This window comes from Ambystoma mexicanum, chromosome 14, assembly GCF_040938575.1.
Source record: "Ambystoma mexicanum isolate Mex_15411 chromosome 14, UKY_AmexF1_1, whole genome shotgun sequence".
NCBI classification, from domain to species: Eukaryota; Metazoa; Chordata; class Amphibia; order Caudata; family Ambystomatidae; genus Ambystoma; species Ambystoma mexicanum.
In genome coordinates, this window is record NC_090940.1 from 205283161 (window position 1) to 205309758 (window position 26598).

General features: G+C 44.6%; 1 protein-coding gene across 1 annotated transcript in view; it reads left to right on the forward strand.

Moving 5' to 3' along the window:
• Window positions 1–26598, forward strand: part of PRKCH (protein kinase C eta) — an 895425-nt gene that overhangs the window by 449471 nt on the left and 419356 nt on the right. Inside the window, exon 5 of the mRNA XM_069638927.1 lies at window positions 4566–4651. Within this exon, the coding sequence (XP_069495028.1) occupies window positions 4566–4651 (86 nt within the window). The remainder of the gene's footprint in view (window positions 1–4565; window positions 4652–26598) is intronic.

Sequence of the window (26598 nt, forward strand, 5' to 3'; positions counted from 1 at the left end):
GTTGCAGCTCACTGAATCGTCTCATCAAAATATTCATCTTAGTACAAACTCCACCACCTACAGGTGGCTATCTCTGAGGATTGTGTTCATCTAAGCACTCAGCAGTGAGACACTTATGTCCTTGCTCAATTTTGTTCTTTTTACCGGGAAAGAAAGAAGGACATTGTAAAAAGGTGCATCATTTGGCCATATTAGGGCCCACCTAGTTAGGGTTATATTGCTTACCTCCGTGGCACATGAAATAAAGACACGGGCACTAGGGTGGGTATACAATATTTTATTTTAAAGTATGCAAATGTTTTTTTTTTATCCAAGGACCCCCGACTGCACCAACCTGGATGGAACCTTGAGGAAGATACACAATGAAGCAATAATGTTGCAATCTGCGGGCTTCACCAGCTGGTAACAGCCCCGGGGCCCAGGTTACAGGCCCGAGTGACGCAATTTTATTGCTATTAGCAGCCCGAGGCAAACCCTTGAGGAGCTAATAGCAATTAAACACCTGCACTGCTTCGTTCACAGCAGCGTCCGGGGAGAGTCTGGATTGCCATGGAAATGGAAGGAGGGCCTCCGCTCAGAGCCCTTCGTCTATTTCCATGACAATGACCAGGAAGTTAGGCGGATGGTGCGGCCCGGGCGGAGGAGCCTGTTTCAGGTAAGGAGCTGCTGGGGTGAGGTTTTGAGTTGCTGAATTTGGGGGCCGGATTCAGGGGAGGAGGGAAAACAGCAGCGGTAACCACTCTGGTTGCTCTGAACCCAGGCTTGCATCAGTAGATTCAGCCCAGGTTTGAAGCAACCTGATTGGCTGTCGCACCTGCATAGGGTGGTAATAGACATACATGCCCTGTCCTAGGAATGGACTAGGCAGGTGAAAAAACAGGAAAAAAACGTTACTAGTTACCAGAATTAAAGGAGATATCAAGCAGAGGACAGGAAGCGGCAAGCAGCCGCCTTGAGGCTATGGTGACACTACAAGCTGGGCTGCTTTTTCCCGGAGAGATCCAGCCTTCACCATGAGCCCCCGAGCTGTGTGCCCTGTGCAGCCTGGAAACCCACAGTGTCTGCAGACATGACGCCCCGCCCAGTGGCCTGACCTGGTGGGCGTAAGAAAAACCAAGCCCGGGTCTGTATGTAGGGTGGGCCCGAGTGGAAGTGGGGCAACCCAGCTAGACTGCGTTTGCGGAGCAGCCGTGACCAGGGAACACTGCCTTGACCAGTTGAGATTGGTCTAGAAGATCCATGCACCCACCTTGCATTTCCCAGGAGCAGTCCGGCAGCCACAAGAATGCAGCTAGTGATGAAGGCCTGTCTGAGGTCGAGTGGGCAGGCAGGCGGAGAAAAGAAGTCCCAGGCCACCACCTAGACGCAGCCCCGTTGAAGGATTTGAGTGCTGCCGATGCTGCCGACCAGCCCAAGGTAGCCCATCTTCTGTTCAGGTAGTCTAGGTCATTAACACCTTTTAGCTGCAGGTTTCCTAGCAACCCTTTCTTTGCAGTTGGTCTGTGGGCAGGGGGTGTGTGAAGTGGTCCCACCCTGGCCTAGTGGCGATGACTACGCCAGTGGGCCAGGGCCGAAATAAAACTAGGGCTACAAGTGTATATTAAGGTAAGCGGTAGACAGAGATGTGAAATGGGGACTTCAGTGGTGGTGATAAAGAAGCTTTAAGAAAAGAGTGGAGAGATGACAGGGAGGCAATGAGGTATGTAGAGCTGTCATCTCAGAAATGGTACTGGTGGGCCAAATAGGGGAGGATGCAAAGAGAATCAAAATCTAAAGAGATAGGGGAAAATATTTCTTGAAAACTAATATGAATGACAACATTGTTTAGCCTTTTCCCTGGGAGCTGGTATATCTTAAAATGTCAGTGAACACCGGGTAGGAGGTGGGCCCCCGAATGATGCCCGGCGTTATAAGGCAGCCTGTCAAGCCACATAGCAGTGAAGGGAGCCCCTGATGAGAGCAAGAACAGGACAAGGAGTTCTCAGAGTTAATCACCTTCTCTAATCATTTTCTACCTAAGTCTGCCTGAATAAAGAAGAAAGTCAAGCCTCATTGCAGGGCATAGGCACAGGAGAGGTGGCATGCTGAGTGTGACATTCAGAAGCTGTGCCCTAATCTCCCGTCAACCAACCTAGGGAGCAAAATGAGCGGCAGCTAGTAACAAATGCCCAGTTACGCCTCCATCACTCACTCTACCTCTTCTCCCTGTTAGCTGCTTCAGGCATGGCACTCTGGAATCAAAGCTTATGTCTATCATTCATTTGTTACCATACCAAGACTCTGGTCACTTTTTACCCTTAATCTCACTGACCCCTCGAGTATGCAAGGCTAGTCGATTGGCACCCGGGAAGCCCTTCACCTGCAATTCCTAAGACTAGAGCCGGCACCAAAGGAATCAGCCAGAATGGTGACATTGTTCAGAGAAGAGTGTATCCAGGGTAGGTATTGCTTGAAATGAGCCTTAATGAGATTGGCAATTTAGCAAACAACCACAGATCTGTATCGAACAGTTCCTACAGTAAGGCAAAGAGTACTCCAATTCATCCTGGCAAGAGCTCTGAACTATCTAATTTAGTTTGTATTAACATTATCAACTTGCCACTCAGGTATAGATATTGCAACGAAGGGCAAGATATCTAATAATGACAAGATTTACATTCATCAGATTGTGGGTCAAGAGGTGTTTGTCCCACCCAACAAATTCTCCTCTGGACCAAGATACCCAGATACCCAGTGACTATTCCAAAAGTAAACTGACTCATTTAGGAAAGATGCTCTGGGGGTGGGGGAGGCTCCACTTGTGAAAAGTTACTTTCTACAACCCTGCTTAGCAACAACTATATTCCCGGGATGAGGACCCTGATGAACCAAAAGGAAATGTTTCATCCAATCCAGTGTCACCAGACCACTTTGCTGGGATCATCTGCTAGTGACGAGGAAGACATTTTGTCGACTGAAGATTAATTTTCACGTGTAAGGGTTTGTTCCACAAAATTGTTTGCAAATGACAAAATTGTTTGCAAATACATTAAGGTAACCCCTTAAAGGGGTTACCTTAATGTATTAACAGCACTTTGTATTTTATCTTTACTGTACGTGACTGTGGTGTACTTTACAGGCCCTAACATTAGATCCAGTCTCTGGGGAAGGAGAGACATAAGCAGATGAAGGAGTCGAGGTATACCTGGGTAGAGTGGTTAAACATTGTCATCTGCTTGATATTTGGTAAATACCTGAGATGAAAGAAGGAAAAACGGCAATGCTGATTGGCTAAGTGTGTAGCAGTAAGGAAGCAGCAAATTAAAGCAATGTATTCATGCACGAATACACAAAGTACAGTATTATTTTGGCCACTTAAGTGCTCTTCGCATCATCTCTCATTCAGAACTTAGAAGAAAGACTGGAGGGTCATTAAAAGGACCAGTATCGGAAATCCCTGTTATCTGGGGGTGCATTGGTGTAAATTTGAGTATAGGCATAAGCCATCTATCTAGGTTCTATCTACAGTACTGTCTCTCCCTTCTGTTTGACATTGTGCGCTTCCTTTTTGACTAACAGACCCAAGAGCTTGCTCTCTAACACTAAACCATTTACCTGGGTGCACAGACTTATGCCCCCCAGCTCAACCCTTAGCTACAGTGCCAAACATGATTGTGTAAAACAGTAGAAACAGTGGGACATTGAGGTATATGGTATTTGTTGAGCTCTGTGGTGGTTTCTGATACTCCCGGGAAGCTTACCAATTGCTATAGTCAAGCCTCTACCCGCCCTGTGGCTTTGGCTCTACCTAAAAATTGGCATTTCCATTTCCTAGATGGAAATAACAAAAAATAGGCATTGCGTGTGTATTCAGACTGCCAGATATATCCCATTAGACCATTGCCTTAACGAAGCCACTGCTTGCCATTACCCTTTATTCTTGCTATCCTAGCAGCATTGTTCACCTGTATTATGTTTCATATTTTATTTCACGATACAGAAATAACTGCTATGCTTCGTTCGCTAAATAACATGCCACATTAATAATTGTACACAACGAGGAATAGACAAAACAAAGAGGAATCTGTTATCTAACACGTTATTTATTACTATCTACACCACTTTGGTTGTTCTATGTATTTATTCCCCGTTCACCTTAAAACACAGGTCTCCTGGCACTCTAGACTGCAGCCCCCACCCCCTCCCTTCATCAGACTGAGACTTTGTGAGGAGATTTCTTCCATTGGAAAATGTGTGCCTTTTGTCCTATGTCTATTTCCACCAAAAATGTAAATGCAAGGGTCATATTCTCCTGCTGTCCCCTTGGGCCCATTGCGACACATTTGTCATACGGAACTTCTGGTAGGTTGCGTGACCAGATGACTCTCGGTCACAGGGACTCCACTTTTCCATTGCTGGCCGTTCTGTCGTCGAATCATTGTTGTCGGTCGCTTCTCACATTTGTTGAATCGAAGTTAACCCGAGTGCTGTCCCTGTGACTTGGGGTCATGTGCTCGGCCTATTCACTGATCTTGCGATTTAAGTCCTCTTTCTATATTTAACCACTGCTCTTTCTTTCCCCATAGTATGCACCTGTGTTGTGCACAAGCGCTGCCATCAGTTCATTGTTACAGCCTGCACCTGCAGTACACTGAAGGAGAAAAGCACAAAGGTACATCAGCGGCACTACTCTTTCACTTGGGCTTTCTTCATGCTATAATTGTATGTGTAATCGGAATTGTGTATTTTCCACTCATATTATCGATGCTGAGCTCCTTCTCTTATGTGGAAATGGTGTATATGCGTTGTTCCCATACCTGAAATGCCAGGATACAGAGCACTGCATAATTGAGTTCGGAATTAAGAACAGTGATCAGAGTGGATGGAGTAAGAATGGGGCGCAGTTGCCACATCCTAAAGCAAGGGGTCTTGGTAACCTCAGAAATGTGTCCAAGATTCATATCTGCCACTCAACAAAGCCCAAATTGTTCACAGGTTTAGCAAGGAGCGTAACTACACATGATAGGAGAAGGGAGGGGGGTGTCTGGCTACATCAGTGAGAAGGTTTTTAGGCTGAGTAAGATTAATTCTCTTCTAAGGGGGCTGAACGGCAGATTCTTGCTCAGCATTCGACGTTGAATGCGAAGAACACCACCTTTGAGGGGAGATGGTACTTCCGAGGGGGTGCGCATGTTTGTATGCATCCGGGTGTCATTGGTGTAAGTGTGAAACTGAAGATCCCAGTTTTTTTAGGATTGCAAAGCAAGGTGTAACATTGCTAAAAATAAGCAGGGAAAGAAAAGAGAACTACTGGAACCCACAGGGAACAGAACATACATCATAAAAGATATGCCTGTTAGTGAGACTTTGAGTTCTGTTAGATAAAAAAAGATAATTTAATGGTATGCAAAGTATGATTAAACTGGTTCAGTTCCAAATTTTAGTTTTTTTGCGCTTAAATTGCCTGTCTTGATTTTTATGTTTACTGTTTAACAGAGCATTAATTAACTGGAACATTTAGCCGTATGATAGTGAGAGCCGACGCATTTTGGAGTATGCATTAGAAGCAAGAAAAAGAGGGATCTAACCCAAGATACATATCGCTGAATTTTGACTATGCCCGGTTTTGAGAAAGGTTGGAAGCAGCCGAAACACGTGTCAGCTTAAGGGCATTATAGAATATAAAATAAAATACAAAGTGAAACTAATGCTAACAAATTAAGCCATTGTGCTCATTTTCATTTGGCACAGTCTTAAAAAGTCATAATTCTACATTAACGATTCATTAATTCATCGTTTGACAGTTGTTTATTTCAGGTTGAAACAGAGAGAAAGTATATTTTATGTTTATATGCGGCATAACATATGGTCTAGACGGGGGTCCTGATTTTTAAAAAAATCTTGCTGTAACTACTCCTTTAACAACTGTATCATTAATAGATGGCAGCCTACAAAATCTATATAAAATCCTAGAAAAACATTCTTATTACATGCTAGTTGTGACATCACAACTGACCTGTAATAAGAAAATTACATCATAAATGAAGTGTAATCAGTTACTACGATTCCATTATGACATCATAATCCTCCTGCTGGAGCCAGCAGAGAGCATCTCAGCTGTCACTGCAGCCCTTCATTAAAGCCATTAAAAGGTTTTCAAATACCTTGCTTATATAGTAGTTTTCAGTGACACATTGCAGCAGGTAAAAGACAAGGAACTGTTTATGCTAGAATTTTTAATTTGTGCACTGCTTGAGTTTAACGAATGTGAGCAAGAATCTGCATGTTATCTATTTTAAACACAAAAAAGGTTTTTTTCAATACATTTTATTAAAATGCTTGACATATTTTTCTGCAACACATAAGGAGCTACATGTTTACTTTTTTAAATCCAAACAGATTCTACATTGATTAAATAAATCAGCAAATGGAAGATCTCACATTTTATTAAGCAAGAGACGAGGTATTAAAGGGAATTACAGTGTGGTGCCATGTATTATAAGGAATACAATACCCTCTACCATATGTAAAGGGGATATTGGTAGTCACCTTAGAGTTCTGTGACCTTATAAAGGAACTCGGCCTTCAGCCTCGTTCCTCTAGTTGGTCATGAAACTCCTTGGCAACTTGCAATATCCTTATAATGTATAGGGAGGGTACTTGATCCCATGTATATTAGCATTTTCAGGGTTCTTCATTGACGTCAGTGATTGGGTAAGCTCTGGGAGTAGGTTACACGTGACTCAAATGCACACATTCCTCGGTTGATTCTAGAAGTGTTTGCCAAACTGTAATAGATTGTTTCAAGAAGAGTTGAAGCTCTTGAGTTCTCCAGTTCAGGACTGATGCACGGTAAGCACCGTGGTCTACTGACGCTCATGCACGCTGTAATAGGGATAGCTCCAGAGCGAGCATTCAAACACTCTAGCTCCCGCTCTTGATCAAGGAGATGAACACAAGAAGCAACTAAGCTTGCAGGTTTGTTATTGACACTTTTCCTAAAGTGCTTTTTAACATTGGGTATCCAGCCACTGCACTTCCAGGTAACCCATTCTCCAGTAGACCTCCACCCCAGTACATCTACATCCCATGAACACAGTGAGTGAGGAGGGCTCGCGTGCACCTGAAAGAAAATGACCATTGACTGGCCTCTCTACATGCCAAAATGCTCTAGTATTCACTGCAGTGCAGGAGTGTCTGGAGAATGCATTGCATTTGCCAGGTGGTACCAGTTGAGCTCTTCTTTTGTTTAGGAGGCTAGAAATCTATATCCTGGCCTTCAAAGAGATTGGTGCCCTGGAAAAGAGGACGTTACTTCTCAACTATTGCAGTGTGTGGACCCGCAAGGGATTTAAGACTCTGGTTTTCACTGATCAGTAACAGCGCAGTGGCACAGCCCAGAGTGCTTATCTTAGGCCAGGTGTCTGCACCCTTAGCCTCTTCAGGTGTTTTGGACTACAACTCCCATCAGCCCTAGCCAGTATAGTGAATAGTGAGAGATCATGGGAAGTTGTAGGGATTTGGTATTATCCTGCATCCTAATGGAACCTTTGGTCAGTGTATTGATTGACAATGGAGTGTTAAGGGTTAGAATGTTTATGTGTGACTGGGGTTCTATGTGGTCAGTTGGGAGATGTAAGCCTACCTGGGAGGATGCAGGTGTATGTTGCCCTGAACCCAGATGTACCTGACATTACATGACTATCATAATGTACTGGAACTAATAAAGAAGTTACTGGAACTTCACCTGAGGTCATGGTCATCTGTGGGGAACAAGGAGTTCTACATTGGCGACGAGGATGCTGGCTGTGCTGGGGGGACAGCATTGAAGATGGCACATACACCTCCCCCCAACCCAAGAAGAAGACCTCCCAGGTAGGGCGACCGCTTAAAACTGTAGGCGCAGAAGGGCCCAGCGCATGGAGCCCAGGGGCAGAAAGTAAGGGGCTGCGCCAGAGCCAGGGGCCAGCTGGCCTGTCACTAGAAGGACAGGTCAGGGAAAGAGGAAAGCAAGAGACTGAGGAGGGGCTGAGGGCCCAGAGACTGATTGCTTAAGGGGTCTAGGACCACTAGCTGCAGCATGGAGGGCTTGGTGCCCATGGCAGTAGCAATTTGAAGAGGCCTGGGGCCTAGTTACGCCTGGAAATTATGAGGAAGCCATGCTGGGCAGCTGAGGGATAAAGCCAAGGCAGTAGCAACAGGAGAGGCTTGGAGCCTAAGCTGCGCCTGGAAATTAAGCAATGAGGAGGCATGCTGTGCAACTGAGGACTATAGGCCCAAGGCAGTAGCAACAGGAGAGGCTTGGAGCCTAAGCTGCGCCGGGAAAAGAAACAATGAGGAGTGATGTTGTACAGCTTGAGGCCTGGAGTTGGGGCAGCAGCAATAGAAGAGGTTGGGAACCTAAGCTGCGCCTATATGTTAAATAGAAGATTGGTGGCGAAGGTGAAAAGCGCCTGGAGCAGAGGAGGGTCCTGGGGGGCCATTTCAGCGTTTGAGGGGGCTTGGAGCCCATACCTGCACCTAAGAGACTTGTAGCCCGTGGCTGCACCTTAGGGGCTTAGAGCCCATGTGCAGAGATGAAAGAATATTGCCCAAGACAACGTGTAGTGCCTGGAGGGGCAAGGGCCCATTTGCAGCAGCGCTAAGGAGGTGCATGTAGGAGCTATCACTTATATGAGGTGATGAGGATATTTGAGGGCATGTTGTCAGTAGTTCCTGAGTGGCTTGGAGCCTACTTAAGAACTGAGAGATGCGGTAGGAGGCAAAGGGAGTACAATTTTTATAGCAGGCGGCTGGCAGCAATGAAAAGCAGCATTATGAACATACTAGGAAAGGAACGCTTCGGGAGGTGATATTTACAAAAGGAAGTGTGGCAGATGGATTGGTAAATCCATTTCTGTTGCGGGCGGCTGCATTTCCGCCCGTTGGAATTTCTTTTCAAATAGCTTAAGTTGTGAATGATCTTAATTCCCGGAATGAATAACAGAGGTACTTTTAAGTTAAGAGATGATGCTTTCACGAGCATAAGTAAAGGAAGCAATTTGGTCGTGCCTTCATTGAATTGGTTAAGTAGTTATAATTAGTTATTGATTCAGAATCTGTTTTCATGTGAGGCCTGAATGGCATTTGGACAGCGTGAGTGCATGAGAGCGTGAACCTGTATGTTGTCAGGTGTAGTTTCTTGTGGGATAGGTTGTCCTGTAATAGGGGTACTTCATGGAAGTTGTTGAAGCTTAAGAGCAGAGAACAAAGTGTATAGTTTTTAGATTGGATTTAGGTCTCAAGGGTGTTTGTAATTAGTCAACCAAGGGATTAAGTGATCCAAATGTGAGGTTTTATTAAGTAGGTTAAAATTGCATATAAGTAGAAAGAGATTGAGATATGCGTAGTAATAGTGTTTTCTGAAATGCTATTTGGTATTTATGTTGTAGGTACATTGGTATGAGAGGTATCTTGCAAGTGGTAGTAAGCATGTTTGATAGGTGTGCATGGATGGTGTGTAAAAGTCGTGGCCTCTGTTACCTCTCTCAACAAATACTTGGTAATGTTATGATGCAAAGGCAAAAAATTGTGGTACGGTCATGTTTAACTAACACGCTTTTCCTTCCACAGATGGACATTTAATGAAATATAGGTTGCATTGACAACATTGCTAGAGTTTGGTATGTGCAATCTGAAGTATAGTTATGTGCACTAATGTTTTATTTCCAGGTGGGACTTTTGTAATGCAGATGTATTAAGACCTTATTTAATGCTAAAGTTTAGAGTGCTAAGTGTCAAACAAAGTTTTTTGTTTGGTTGTTTGGTTTAGAAACCATTCAGAGTTTCATGATGATACAGCAAAGGCTATAGTAGAGTCATTGATGTTGGTATGATGCTGGTGTGAATGAAGTGTGGTTTTCCCTAATAGGAGCTGTATTGTATTTAGGAATACTTTCAACATGGGCAATTTAGGGGTATTGGTGTCACAAGAAGTGAAGTATTTACCCGGGTATCTGTGATACTCAGTCTAGTTGCAGGTGGTGTGTATTTAGGTACATACCGGTTTGCATTGTTGGGTGTGAGGGAGATGTGTGTGTGTTCGTTTGTGGGATGATGAAGTCAAGTTTAGGAAGAGAGGTATGGGTGCCTCTATTTGTAAAAGGTTTAGTAAGGATGTTTGAGCAGTTGGGTGCCTTTTCCTCACTTGGTAGAAAGAGGAAGGGGCATTGATTGTAATTGTGTCCCACGGCTGTGTGGACTATTTTGGAATATGTAATGAGCCTAGCAGAATGTTCTCAGTTAGGAGTGATGAGGCAAGTGCATTGAAAGTGGGGTTGTTTGTGTGCATGTTGTTATTAGCCATTATGGTTAAGTTATCTACTTGTGTTTTTATGTCCCTAAGGAAGGGAGATATGTAGGGATTTGGTATTATCCTGCATCCTAATGGAACCTTTGGTCAGTGTATTGATTGACAATGGAGTGTTAAGGGTTAGAATGTTTGTGTGACTGGGGTTCTATGTGGTCAGTTGGGAGATGTAAGCCTACCTGGGAGGATGCAGGTGTATGTTGCCCTGAACCCAGATGTACCTGACATTACATGACTATCATAATGTACTGGAACTAATAAAGAAGTTACTGGAACTTCACCTGAGGTCATGGTCATCTGTGGGGAACAAGGAGTTCTACAGAAGTATAGTACAAAACATCAGTAGAGCCGCAGGTTGCAGATCACCCTTCTGAGGCGGACAGCGGGAGCTCAGACAAATCACTCAATGCATTCCCTGCCTGCTTAACTCACCTTGCACGCACCAAGGCACTACTCAATGAAAATAAGGAATCCAGGACCAAATGAGTCCGGATTGTTATTCATGCCATCTGTGTTTTCAGATATTTGGAGAACCTGTACTTACTCTCCTGAACATATTGGAATTGGGCACACCCATGAGCTACTGAATGTCCACTGTGCTCCAGTGGAGGCTGCCCTAAGCAACCTGGAGGTTACAGAAGGTAAAGGTGGGCGTGGTCGGTAGTTGCTGAGTGCTATCACCTACCAAAAAGTAATGCCTGACCAATGCACTCACTGGAGGGGCAGTGAAAAATGGAGCAAGATCAACCAGTGTTCATATTGTCATCTGAACCTGTCTAGAGGCATGAAGTGCTTGCACGTGGGAACGTTAACCATTTTACCCTGCGCCTAAAGCCCCAATTGCCCTCAGTAGACTATCTTTCCTACGCCTGCCCTTCAGCTAGACAGATTTACCAAGGCATTGCAGCCTCTGCAAAACTGCATCAGCCCTGAATGATTCCAAAGAAGATCAAGGCATCTTTCTTATATCAACTGTTCATGGAGGGCTGCCTAATTAACGATGATGGCCCACATGCAGAAGTCACGTCCACTTAGCGTGGTCAGCCTACTTGACATGGGTGCTTCAGTGAATTGCATGGCAATTACCAGCTGCTGCAGCTGCAACCCAGCCCATGTTGACAGAGGCCTACATTAGGATGTCCACGTTCATTGGTGCTGTTCCCCTGCCACTAGGCAGGACTTTAGGTATGGATGTAGAGCACAAGTGATGGAGTACACCAGCCAAGTTGTATGTCGTCCTAATGAGAACAGAGACATACCCGTATGCGCCACTCCCGGGGCCATATGCTACTTCTTTGCTCATCTGGATAGACAAGATGCATAGCTGCAGCAAGCAGTGCAAAGCAACAGGCCCACCTGGGAAGCTTGTTCCATTACTGTGAACTGAGAAAGGGTCTCGCTCATGGTGACAGCAAAGTGTCAATTTGTGTAGTCCACCTTTTGACAAATGCATGTTGGTAGTAACTGATGATACCCAAGATAGAGATAGTTCCAATTATGGCTAAGCAATATTCCCTAAAGTGCCAAAAGCAAATGACTCACAGGGCCTCATTACGAGTCCAGCGGTAACCTGCCGGTTTTTTCGGCTTGGTTACTGCCGGACTCGTATTACCATTCCGCCTCTGTGATTCCCGGAATTACCGGGTCATTACAACCCCGGTGACCCGGGAATTCCGAAGGCGGAATTCGGTAAATCCCCATTCCCATTGAATCCCAAAGGACTCAATGGGAATGGAGACCATGGAAACACCAGCACCATCTCGTGATGGTGCCGGTGTTTCCACGTCCGCCTGCATGTGGGTGGTGTTAAACCCGCCAGGTCAGACCTGGCGGGAATGACACCTCCGCCTGCAGGACTCGAGATCACCCAGTATGGAAACAACGGTGGTGGCGGGTTTACCGCCACCGTTATTTCCATACCGGGTGACTCGTAATGAGGCCCATGGTCCTTCAGAAATATGCATAACCATTCTAAGGGCACATATTCAGAAACATTCTGCAGGGGTTTGGGATCAAACATAGCCACAACAATCCTGATTGGCTTCAGCATAACCGGGATGGAGGGTTAGTCATGCTAATACCGAAAAGAGTACTACAGAAGGCTCATGAGCAGGGGAAAGCCAAGCCTTGAAATCTTTCCAATTTTTGAGAATATAGCGATCTAAAGGACATGTCCGCAGGGCATTCCCCGAAACTGATGAATTCATTATGAAGTCCTCTATAAAAGAATTTGGGGGGTTTGGAGATTAAACATATAGCAGTGTTAATGAGAAGTAGGACACCAAGTGTGAAGCTAAAGTGTCCCAGACCCTGGATGTTTGCCAGGTACTTATGAAGAACAGAACACCAAGTGGTAAGGTCAACTTTATATTTAAACCCTCTGCAACCTGCTTGAATCAAGGCCACTCGAGTCAAGCAAAGTATCACCTCCAGCAATTAATTCAGACATCCACTCCCTGGAAAAAAGAATCAAAATGGAATCAAGTGAATTATGCAGATGACGCCAAAACAATTTATATTTCGAGGGCAATTTGGAAGCCATCCATCTACAGCTGATACACCTATGCAGTAGTATTGAGACCTGGAAGGAAGCTGGTTAGCTCAATCAATTAATCAAACACTGTTTTACTTGTTTCCTACCAATATATGGCACACGAAAAATCATGATTTATATGCCACATTTCCAAACAATGAATATCCCATTCAGACAAAAACAAAGTAAAGACCCTGGGCGTATATCTGGATGCTCACCTATCCATTGATGCAGAAATTAATTCTGTCACTAGCTCCACAAATTACCTTATGCTGCTTAGATTCCTGAGACCTGTGGTAAGGCCAAGCAATGACGCAAATGGCACAAAATGAGTGTGGTTGAAAAGACTGATTTTATTAACGCTGTTCATTGCTGGGGTTGGACCCAACACGTTTAGGATGTAGGCAAATGTCTATAAACAATAAGGAAGTTCCTCATGGAAACAGAAGTCAGGGATGAGTCTTCAGAAAGTGGGGCTTTCTTCCAATGTCCATCACCGACTAGTGTCCAAATCATAGAGTTATTAAACTGTTCTTAATAGTCCTCTTCCCTCCTGATACATCCTATTCTACAAACCAATGTCCAGGGGATGTGACCAACAGAAATTTGAAACACCTATACTTGCCTTAACCCCCAGGCTAACCTACATTTATAACACAAATGTTCCAAGGTTTATCCATAAGGAGTTCACAAACCTAATCTCAAATATGCAATTCTAGTCTAGGAAAACACATACTTTATTTAGTCTGGATCCCTCTTTGATCTTCCTCCTTTCATTGTGTCTCGCAAGACCTTTGCTAGGTGTCAGGCGTCTTTAATGTCCTTCCTCAGGTGCTCTACCAGACTCTTGTTTGCACTTGCTTTCTCGTAACCCTCCTTGAGGAATTGGGTTTCTCAACATTCACTCTCTCTTCCCAGACCTTGCGTTTCACCAGCATTCACTCCTCCCCTTGTTAGAAAACACTTCACTTTCAGGCCTCCTGCTACTTGTGCAAGGGCCATTTGATTGGTTTGCCTTTCGCCCAGCAGCATGCCCTCCTGGGGTCCAATCTCTGGGTTAGCCCCCTGTAGATTAACTACTGTAGTTTCTCTTCCTTATGCCTGTTTCTTTCCGTGTCTTTTATAGCTCCTCCAGGATTTTGTTTGTCTCAGCCCTTGGGATTGGCTGGGCCCATTATGTGTTTAGAAACCAATTGAAATGCCTTACCTAGTTTGTATTGCCAGGGATCATACAATTAACTCTGACCACAATTACTGGGACCCCCAAAATGTGGACCTTTTTTTAAAATGGTGAGCCCCTTTACACCCCGTATATATGTGGGGGGTCTTGTATAGTATTTAATACATGTAGGGGAGCTTTGTGTGGGGTCTCCTCCTGCATATATATATGGGGTGAAAAGGGGGTCAAAATAAAAAAGTCAACATTTTAGGGGATTGCAGTTATTAGGGCGCAGTAATCACATAGATCCTATTGCCCTTAACCAGCATTTTCTTTTTACCTGGTTTGCCTAACATTGGTTAATTAGGTGATTTATCTCACCTCTTCTTACCACGTCTTTAAAAGCAGGTCATAGCGTCGCCACCATGTTGGAATCCTTATGGTGCATGTGTGGCCGTCTGTTGCATTCCATGTCTACAGGATGGTGCTCCGCTGTGTTTCACTGCCTCGCAACCCATCCATTTGGATGGGGTGTTCCGAACCATTTGTTCGCTGAGGTTGGGAACTGCTTTGTTTACATTGGGCGCACTAGGGCAAATGGCAGCTTTGTCTTTGTACTTTTGACCACCTGTTAAATCTCCTTGCCTGAAGAGATCTGACATATTTAGGACTTGACCAGGTTCATGAAAAAACTAAAGACTCTCCTTTTCTGATAGTTTTTATTCTTCCCATCCCTCCTATCCATTGCGCTTTTGTACATTTTAGGTTGATTGTGAATATTAAAGGACACAGATCAAGTGAAGTGGCACGAAAAATTTAAGGTTGGTTAAGGAAGTAGAAGTGTTATTGTTTTTAGAGTGGTGCTGTATCCTACAGTTCAGGGCCATGTGACAGTCACATTGGAAAGCACTCTTATGGAGTATTAGAGTGACCTGGGGACCAGGGATGCCCTCCCACTATATGTTATGCCCCTCAAGGAGGTAGCGTTAAACAAGGAATTATCCACAGCCCCTCCTCCTTTCTAAGTCTGGAATGCATAATGTACCCAAGAGCAGATATTGTCAGCAGAAGCTAGGGGTGGACTGGGAACAAAAAGAGGCCCTGGAAATGATTTTCAAAGAGGCCCCATATCACACCTTTTAAGCAAGCCCAACCCTTTTCCTATGAGAACATGTGGAAATAAAACAGTCTACCACACACAAGAGGCAAAGGGGTCATAGGCCTACTGGGAAATCTTCAGAGTTCCCTTTAGGACAGTCCACCCCTGGCAGACACCAACATAGATGGTTAGCACTTAGCAAAAAGTGAGCCCTGTTGCCAAACTGTAGTACATACTCCCACCTGAGATGTACACGACTCCCCTGGAAACTGTTCAAGGATTTTGGTTGCTTCTGCCAACTCCAGCATTCCAGAATGTGATCACAGGACCTCTTTCAGTGCTGACTTGCTGTTCAGACATAAAAGTGGTTGTGGTGTTCCCGAACAGTTGCGCTTCATCATGGACCAGTGGCGAGACAATGTCCTGTGTAGCGGAACCTCGAGGCAGCTGCTTGACTGCCACCCAACGCCAAAATGATAAACCTGCCTATTAAACCCTCAGCCACTGCTGCACCTGCCCCAATTAACTCCAAATAACAAAAGGGGCTGAATGAACAGCTACAGCTGATGGGCAATAGAGGAAGAGAGAAACACATGAAAGGAAATGGGTGAACAAGAATAACCATTCCTTTTGTAAGAATAAAGAGAGAGGACAAGAAATAACCAATTACATTTTGTTTTAGATAACCTAGTCAAGAATACTATGAAAGCCTCCAGTGATCTGGAATAGGGACCACACCCTGGAGCAGGAACCAACCAGGAGCCATACCAGAAGGAGGAGAAGGGTGTGGTGTAGTGCAGGAGCAAAAATAGAATTCACCACTCAGAGCTACTGCTGGGGGAACTTAGACCAGACCCTTATGCCACTTCTGCCAGTGCATGCAAGAAAGGCTGAGCAAGGTCTCAAGCCAAAGAATTTTTACAATGGCGTGCAGGGAGACTCATGGCTGGAGTGTGATGATATTACAGCCTGACAAAAACCCAAAGCAAGGGTGATGAAATACTTGCTGATAGGACTGTGATGACGGGTTTTGTTGACACAGGACAGTGAGCCGCGGTGAGGCCGCATTGGAATATCCCAACCTGACAATTACCCAAAGCAAAGGAGAAGTAGTACTTTCTGGTAAGGGAGTGGCAAGAAGCGAGCAAGGCACTATATCCCAAGGAGTGAGACTGTCAAGAAGCGAGCTGGGTGCTTTATCCATGGGATTGTGAGGTTGAACCAAGAGTATGCCATACAAAGTGGATTGGTATAAGCTCACCTCCCTACACATTGTGAACCAGGAATGCACACCCATTAACTTTGAAGCAGTAGAAGGATTAATCGCTACTGCAACAGTTGCAACCCGGTCTGAAACCATAATATTGTTCATCCATTTCTATCCCTGCTTTTTATTAATGCTTCTATTTTTAGCTCTACCAGAGTAGTCTTCACTTGCTAATTGAACTTTATTTAGTCTTAGGAATTTAAGTGCCTGTATTTTATCCCTGTTACTCTTAATTTTCTCCAGCGTGTATGAGGTAGGATTTGTGAATCTGACCTCACAGGACTTGTGGTTGCAACTTTTCAAAATGTTGGAAACCTGTCTCAGAACAGGTTCCAGTTTTTCTATGTTTCTGCAGGTGTGTCCTCCAGAATTGGACATACAACACCACATAAGACTTTACTAGTGATGTATACAGTGGTTACACCACGACTCATCTGGCTAGACCCATCCCTATGAACCCGAACATTCCTTCTGCTTTTTATAAAGCAAAGTATTTGGCTATCGTGTGCTCATCGGGAAGGATAACCACAAGATCTCACTACTCTTTTGTTTAAGGTCTCACCTACAAATATGTATTGCTTCTTGGGGTACTGTACCTTAGGTAGGTGGAATTTCACATGGCTGCATTGAATCTAAGCAGTGTCGCATATGAATGCACGGAAGAACATAGTGTTCCAAAAATAAATGCCCAGGGCTAATGTATTATCTTTACTTAAGAATGGACTAGTTTACTACCAATAAGATCAACACTTTGGGGACACGGTTTAAAGACAGGGGGTAACCCAGATGGATAAATCAGAGAAGAGAAAGCTGCCCCATTAGTATATATGTCTCTCCTAATAAACATTAATCCAACAACATCATGCATGAAATTGTTGGGCATGTTTGTCATGTCCATTTAAATTCATTAACTCATTCATTCTTCACCCGATCTTGTGTCTAAGGCCATATTGATGTATTTGACAATTTTGTATCTATAACCTTATGAAAATGGGACAACATAAATATAGTGATGTACATCGTGTGACTCATCCCCCAAGAGGCATGTTTTACCTTCTGTTGGAGGCTTCCCAACATGTTCCAGTCCATGGAAAATGTTGACCTTCAGGGAACTTATGATTACTGGGGGTAGCCTGTAAATGACGTATATGAGAGAGATCACAGTATCAATAATAATATCTAATTTGTGGATACATTATTTAGAAAACAACTATACTGGGAAAATGGGGTACCGGCAACTTCTGGTGTACAATCAGTCATCTCCCTTGTTACCCCCCATGTCTGCTAATGAGAGTCGACCTACATGAGAAATATAACAAAGCTGTATTTCTACCACTTCTGTTGCAGCTTGCTACATAAGGTGAATGTCCCACTTATGCCACAACACTTACCCCAACTAGATCAACACCTGTTATCACTCTGGGCTGGATTGTTCCCATTCTGGGATATGAGCTTCATATCCTATTGGCCCCTGTCAGGCAAAAAGAAGAAATTAGCTGATGCCCCTTGTCCCACCTTAGCTCCTGCCAGTCATAGGTAACAAACTCCTACCTGGGCAAGTGTGTGTGTGGAGGGGGGACCAGCTGCTTAGGGTACCGGGCAGAAAACATTAAAAGAACATAGCATCTACTGCTATCAATTGCATTCAGTATTCATTCAGCATCTACATTCATTGCCTGTGTGTCGTCCTAGTCTTTGTTTCCATTTTGATGAATGATAGCACCATAGCAGGCACCCTGGAAGAGAGTGAAAACATGTGGGTCACTTAAGGTGTAGGTGGCCAAAATGACCATATCAGTAACTGAATGAACTGCAGGTGACACACTTCTTTCTATAAGTTCAGGCTTATCCTGTGTATGGATGAAAGCCAAATCTGTATGTTAATGGGGTCCAATTCCCTTAACCGATCTATATGCTGTATGCAATCTGTCCCATTTGTGGACAGTCTTGGACACACAGGTTAGTTTAGGCACACTCCAGTGAGTATTCGACATATATTATCCAGAGTCACCATCCAAGCAGGAGATGAATCAATATTTATTTTATTTATTTATATAGAGGGAGGAACAATGCCCCTTTTATCACAGTGTTGATAAGAGTGAGCCACCACTCAACTTCATTCAACCCCATGATGTGTTTCCCAGTTCTAAAAATGAGTCTGTTTCAATTGATAGAGCCTACTTGTGACAAATTGACTTCTGCCCTGTAGGATTACAAGGATGAGTACAGGCTAAAACACCCACTCAGCCCTCACACTTCTAACACTTCTACAAACCAAGAGCCGACACAATCATAAAGGTGAAACAGGTGCAATCAAGAGATGTACCTCTTTCACCTTCTCTATATACCTACATCGCCTTCCGCTCCACGGCTATATTCTCAAGGGCAGTGTAAATGTGGTCCAATAGCAACACAAACAGCGAAGTGTAACAGTCCAAGTAAAGCTTGTCCAATCAAGGTTCTATAAACAATATATACTTTAATCAAACACATATTGTACAATAACTAGAAACATTGTGGAAAGAACACTGAATATGCAAAGATAGAAAAGATTCAGCACTATCAGTAATGAGACAGGTGGAGAAAAGGCAAAAAAAGACCCCAATGAAATGATATGTTCTCGAGGTTACAAAGGATTCAAATGACCGAGCCAGTCTCTACGGTGCAAATATGGACCTGGGGGGGCAGATACTAGTCAATAATTCCTTTGCAAAGGTCTTGGTGGTCAGGCATCTTGAGCCATCGACAAGCTGGGGTTGAGTCGGTGTCCAACGGAAGATGGCTGTGGTGTCGACTCATCTACTTGAGCTGTGTGGCTCAGGTGGTCACCAGGTTCAGTCAGTAGTGAAAGTTCAACAGCGGTAAGCAGGTATCAGGATGTGCGGGCGAGTAGATTCTATACAGAGGGCTGGAGGTCACTGTTTGGCTATGGTTGGGCCAATCAGCTTACAGGCACAGCAATGATGATGATGGTGCTTGGGATAGAGGCTCGAGTAATGCAAGGCAGCAGTACTTTGTTGGTTCAAGCCGAGGCAACAATACCCTTCGGCTGGCGTGGTGCAACGGTGAAAGTAGTTTAACAGGCAAATCGGTGGTTCGAAGAACAATGAATGCCGAAGTTGAAGGGTCTTGATAGTTCACTCAGTGTCGAACACGCTCGAGTCACGGCTGGAAGTTGGTTGACTTTGAAAATGGGAATCTTGGTTGTTCTGGCTTCCAAGTGCTGTGAGTGCCATTCTAGGGTCTGTCTCAAGGGCCTTGGAACAGCTGCCATCACCTCACAATTGGTGGACTCAGTAAAGCACTGCTCTCCCAGCACAGTCCAATGAAATCTTCTTTTAGGTCTGGAGTCCAAAGGATGATTCAAAGAAGTGGTGTGGGACCCCTTCCTTTAAGGACAAAAGCCCACATGTGATTGGACTAAAGCTAGCCTGCTTTAGGGGTCCAATCCCTGCTCTTGAAGGGAGTGGACCTTGCTCCTCTGACATCGCATCCAAAGTGCTTTGTGCTAAAGGAAGCGGAGGGGACAGGAAAGCGAGGCAGAGGGAAACAAGTTGGGAGAAGTTTTGCAACCTTGGACCGATCTCCCTCTAGCTACACTAACCCCACCCCTTCCCTTCTCAATAGAATCAAAGGCCTTTAGAAATGCAGCCCCCTGTTGTGAGGGATACCCCACTGTGAATGGGTGTGCCCTTTGATTCATGCTCCCAGGCGTTGCTTCCTCTTTAATGTCCGTCTCTGGGGAAGGGTGTGCTACCTGTCCTTACGAAGGAACAGAGCAAGGCAATCACCCAAGGCTAAAGTCTTGCTGATGGGCAGGGGAAGTCTTGTCTGGAGTGAATACATATAACCCTTCCACAGCTGAACTGGTCCCACAGGACTGACTCTTGTGTGATATCAGTGAATGTGGCTGGGATAACTCTGAGAGATGCTGGCCACCATACCCTAACTCGGGTATTACTTATATTTACAGTTTACCGTGCCACCATGGCAGGGTCCCCAGAGTTATGCAGTTTTTGGAACCGGGGTACACATTTTAAAGGCAGCTTCTGCACAGCAGAGACTTGGCTGTCACTGCAGCTCTTAAGAGGGCATCAGTGCCCTCTGAACCTGCTCTGTGACACTGGTGGAGCAGGTGCTGCAAATCAGGATACTGATGCAGCAGGGCACAAGTACACACTATGCTTTAGGCATGGAGCTTATGAAAAGCGAATCTGATCAGCAGATTTCCCTTTTAGAGATGAAATTACATGCATCATTTGATTATTTAATGCAAATAAAAAATGCCAGGGCTCCTACACCCTTGCGGATGGCAATTCCAAACACTGCTGTTGGGCCGCCTGCTTCTTTTTATACCCATCAGGGCTGTCAGAGTTAGGCACTTCTCATCAGGATGTTCTTTCAGAAAGTGAAATGCCAGTGGTACCAGCATGATTTTGTCCCCTTTTTATTTTATTTTTTTTAACATATTTTTATTGCGATTTTAATCCAGTCACAATCGTATCAAATAAGAAAATATACCTCCCCATCCCCTCCCCCGTGCCCCACAGAAGGAACACCATAGTTATCTCCACTGTGGGACTGGCATTCGTCCTTTTTTCTCTTACTTAAATAGTTCAAGTATTTCATTCTATGGGGTACCATTGTGCCATGTAGTCACCTTGTAAGTAATTCAGGACCATGCCCCAGTCAATGCGGAATCTATCGTGATTGCCCTGGATGTTGTACGTGATCCTCTCCATTGTGATATATGTCCAAACTCCTTACAACCATTTGTGTATTGTCGGGGGGGAGCTCTGCTTCCATTTTTGGTCTATGGCCAACTACGCCACTATTGAGAGCCCCATAAAGTTCCTCTTCTGTGCCCTGGTCAGAGTTTTTTCCTGAGGGTCCCATAGCCCTCACATCCATACCTCTTCTCCCAGTCCAGCCGCTTCCGTGAACATCTTTTGCATTTGTACCTTTATTTCCCCCCAGAATTGTTGGATGACAGGACAGTCCCATCAGATGTGCCTCTGCATCCCCTCCAGCATACATTTTGTGATTGTTCTGTACATCTTGTTCAGCCTTTCCGGGGTGTAATGCCATTGTATCATGATCTTAATCCACATTTCCCTTGTCTGAATTGCTCTTGTGAGTTTGGGAATCACTCTCCATAGGCGTTCCCAATGTTCCCTCGAGTACGTACCCCTGAGAGTTTTTCCCACCTCTTTATGTAGTGCCGTGTGATCACTTCTGGTTGGGTGTTGAGGAATTTTTATGTGGATGATAAGATTTTATTTGTGCCCGAGTATAATGTTAGATAGACCTTGAATGGTGTAAGCTCACTTGTCGCTGCCTGATTTACCTTTGGCGTCTGTAGCCAGTGGTGCAGCTGCTCGTATCTGTATCTGTGTTCGGAGATTAGGCCCATAAAAGAACCACTCATTCCTCATATGTCCTAATATCTTGGGTTTGGAGCATGTCTCCTATTTTGTGGCATCCCACCTCTTCCCATTTTTTAAATTACCCCTTTTCCATGCCCTGTGGGAACTCTGGGTTATTGAACAATGGCATAAAGGGGCCCGGGTGTTTTGTTAGCGTCTCGGCCTGCGCTGATTTATCCCACACTTGTATGGTCGATTTAATTACCTTGCTTATACTGAGGTTCGGGTGTCCGTGTTGCTTCCTTCTCCAGAGTATATCGCTGAGTCGTGTGGTTGCTACTGCCTTATCTTGGGAAGCCCATATTTTCTGTGAGGTTCCCGGTATCCATTCTAGTCCCCTTTTTATTAAACTATATTTACAGAATTGTCAGCTTTATCAATGTTGATTTAGACAGAAGGGTGGATAAGAAAGTAGAGTTTATAAGTTAATAAATGTAAACTATCATGACACAAACTGTGCCAATCAATGTCATGCCTAATATTCTTGCACACTTGTTTATATGGGGTGGCATCTAGACTAAGGGGGCAGCTTTCTCTGCACTTCATTTATAAGCACATTGGGATACCTATATGTGTTACATACAATCCCTTTGCATGCCATGCTGTGCCATCCCATTTTCTCACGGGTAGGGGACAAAAAGACAAATCCATGAAATTCATGACAACACATTTAAATCATACACAGCCAGGTGTGGCATGTCAGAATACTTTACCATACACTTTCATAACCATAGATGCACCTATCTTCAAAACGTACAAGATTCCACATAAATTATGCTTCACTTGTAACCATCTTATATACTTTAAAACTAGGAGAACATCCATAACCCCAACCCAAGCGCAGAACCTATCAGCCATATGTGCAAAGCAGGAGTACATACATATTGCAGATGTGTGGTTTGGGTGTACTTCTGATGCATCAAAGACCTGCCCGTCAGCATTTGTCCAGGCGGTAGCTGCACACAGCAGCTTACTGGGCCATAGACAATCCCTGTAGGCCGGGAAGGCCCCCACCTTCTTTCCCCCCTCCACAAACTATGTTAATGTTAATGTTAAAGGACATTTGTACCGCGCACTGTCGCCACCGAAGTGGTCCCCTGGTGCTCTGGCGGCTCTGAAAAAGGGGAGGAGAGGGGTTGGGTTAATGGGAGTAAGCTGGAAAAGTGCAAGAGAGCAGTGATGTGCTGTTGGCAGCCTCAGCCCGGTGGGTCCGTAGGCTGGGCTTGGGGTGTTTTACGGTCCGTAGTCGTCGTGTTCTGTTGTGCAAGTCTATGTGCGGTTTGTTTTGTTGTTGCGAAGTTTGTGCGGATTGCTGCGTTTTAGGCTTGTGGTTGTGTTTGGTTAGAGTTTGAGAGGTGTATGCAGAGGGATGGAATTGTTAGTTGGTTGGTTAGTTGTCATTGCTGTCCATTGCAATTATGGGATTCCATCTAGGTGCAGTACATGCTGACATTCACACTTCTATCTAGATGCGACGCAAGCTAAAGTTAAGAATTCTGAGTGAGGCACATGCTAACAGTCACACCTCCATCTAGATGCGACACACGCTAAAGTTCAGAATTCTAAGTGCGGGGCATGTTAAGAATCACATTTCTATCTAGATGCGACGCAAGCTAAAGTTCACAATCCTGAGCGTGGCACATGCCAACTATCACATTTCTATCTAGATGCGACGCAAGTTAAAGTTCAGAATTCTAAGTGTGGCACATGCTAACAATCACATTTCTATCTAGATGCGACGCAAGCTAAAGTTCAGCATCCTGAGTGTGGCACATGCTAACAATCAAATTTCTATCTAGATGCGACGCAAGCTAAAGTTCAGAATTCCATACGAGTGTGGCACATGCTAGCAGTCACATTTCTATCTAGATGCGACGCAAGCTAAAGTTCAGAATCCTGAATGTGGCACATGCTAACAATCACATTTCTATCTAGATGCGACGCAAGCTAAAGTTCAGCATCCTGAGTGTAGCACATGCTAACAATCAAATTTCTATCTAGATGCGACGCAAGCTAAAGTTCAGAATTCCATACGAGTGTGGCACATGCTAGCAGTCACATTTCTATCTAGATGTGACGCAAGCTAAAGTTCAGAATCCTGAGTGTGGCACATGCTAACAATCACATTTCTATCTAGATGCGACGCAAGCTAAAGTTCAGAATTCCATACGAGTGTGGCACATGCTAACAGTCACATTTCTATCTAGATGCGACGCGAGCTGCAGCTTGCTGTGACATCCTGTTCTCCCATGAACTTGGGCCTCAGCACCCCTACAAACTGATCCCCCAGTGAGTGGTGGCTGAACCATTAAATTTTGCCTCTTTCACTAGCATCCTGATCTATATCTGTGCCCATCTCACTCCTCCTATCCTCATCACCTTCACTTCTCCTTCTGCTTGCCTATTGCACAAAACCGAATTTAGCTGTGCAAATTTTACATCCTGCACCCTAATTTCACTGCATTTGTGCCTTTTCCTTGGAAACCGAATTTAGCTGTGTGTATTTTTGCACCCTAATCTCACTACATGTGTTCCTTTTTCTTGAAAACCGAATTTAGCTGTGTATTTTACATCCTGCACCCTAATTTCACTGCATTTTGTGTTCCTTTTTCCATCCTACGCTCAAAGTTGCATTGCTTTCGGTTCTCCCTTGGTCACTACTAGACCACCTGTGAGATTAGGTTAGAACCGCCCTTTAACACTTCTCCTTTCAAATTTCTCTCCGCCACTTTGCATCTTGTACTCATGGTGGCCCTGAATCTTGCTGTTCCCATCTCCATCTTGTATCCTGGCTTGTAACATTATGTGTTACTACTGACTTCTGCAATTGTATTCACTCTCCACTCTTGCTTCTCCACTCTTTTTGACTGCTTACTCTCTTTTCTCTCCTCCTTTCCCTTCTCACTTTTCCTATCTCCTCCCCTTACTTTCTTCTATGCACTTACTCTATCAGAATTGTCCCTGGACCTAATATGATAGCAACCTCGTCTGTTTCCTCCACCCTCCCATTACTGTTTTTTCCTCCCCACCATCCCTCCAGCACTATCTGAAATGTCGTCAGGCCTAGTATGATAGTCACTTGTTTTGTTCCTCCCCTCTTTTTCTACACCCCTCTCCCTCACCTTTTGTTTTTCTTCGGCTCTACCAGAAATGTAGTCAGGCCTAGTACGGTAGTCGCCTGTCTGTTTCCATTTCCTTCCCACTCTCCCCCTCCCGCCCTTCCTTATCAATGTCTTAGCTCTTGCACTGTCTGAAATGTCATCAGGCCGAGTACGAATATTAATTTCACATCCTTACTGTTCATGGCCTGTAAGAATGTGGTTGTATTTTCCCTTGTTCCCTCCCTTGCCTTGAAGCGCTTTGAAACACATTGTGTATAGGCGCTATATAAATAAACCATCATATCATATCATGCCAAGGAAAAATAATGCACAAATTGTTCCAGAAAAGTTGTTGGCTATTACTATCATGGTATGGGAAGAACAGGGCACATTACACCCAAAAATGTCGCTCAAAAAGTCTATTTCTTAACACAGGATGGCTAAGATGAACACAAATGCGAGACATGTCACTCAGTGCTCAGATGCTTATATTTCCTTAGCAAACTTTCTAGGCTTTCAAGAGATGCAGCGCTCTGCTGGCTATCTCAATCACTGCGCAAGGGTGTGTATAACTAACTTCCCATCATGCATGCTTGGCTTTTTAGGTACATAGCCCCCTACTGGCCATCTGCGGGTCACTCAGTCACATGGTGTTTATAGTTCTCGAGCATGGTGTCTTGGCTTTGGCCCCCTGCTAGCTATGTCAAGGTCATTCAAAGTCACATGGTGTTTATACTTCCCCAACACACTTTCTTGGTGATTCGCAGGATGCCCGTCAGCTGAAGGGTCATAGGTGGTGCTCCTGAATTGGAGACTCAGCACAATACTACCAGGCAAGAACATGTTATTTTCCCCCTCGCCATAAGTGATAACAGCATTTACCAGTGGGAATTTCTCTTCCCCTGCTTGTGTGCTTTTCAGACTGAAATTATTCTCACCAACCAGATATGGTTCTCCCATATGGCCTAAGCCTGTGAAAGGTACTGTGAGGGCTCCTTTTTCTTTCTCGTTCTCTTGGTTCAAGGCTGTAGGTCATAGCCTCCAGTAGACTTCCAAGCAAATCTTGCTTTCAGGCTTCTCTGGTCCTTGCCAGGATCTCTGGATTCTCTGGTACTTGCCAGGACCGGAGCAACACCCGTTGCACGCCATCCAAATACTCTCTTAAGTTGCTTTCCTTCCTTCCTGCCTAAGCCTAGGCAGGGATTGGGTTGACACACTCGGCAAACTACTCCCCTCCTCTCCTTGTTTTTACTCCTACCTCACCACCTCTCCGAATCACTTTCCTATCTCCCACATTGTCTGTCTCCTCCTGCATTATTTTAGTAGCCGTCTTAAGTGTTCCAGTAGTTCATAGGATTGGTTGGATTGTTTACTGCTCAGCCCTGGGTCACATGATTGGCCAGGGCCTTTGGGTTCCTCCTCCTCCCCATGCGTTTACTCCTTTTTCCTAATTGCTCATGCGGTGTGGCTTTCCTTCAATGTTGTATTTACTAATTGAATGATTAGAAGAGAGTCTTAGGCCAAGGGTCTGAATACAGTGACTGTCCTTTTGAGGGCAGTCATCGGTCTGCTGTCTGGTTTCCTATACTTTTAGTTGTGTGATGAATCGCAGGATGCAGTCACTTCTCCCCAGGGGGAAGCTGTGAGGCTAGGGAGTTGAGCTCACTACCCGATACACCCTCTAGG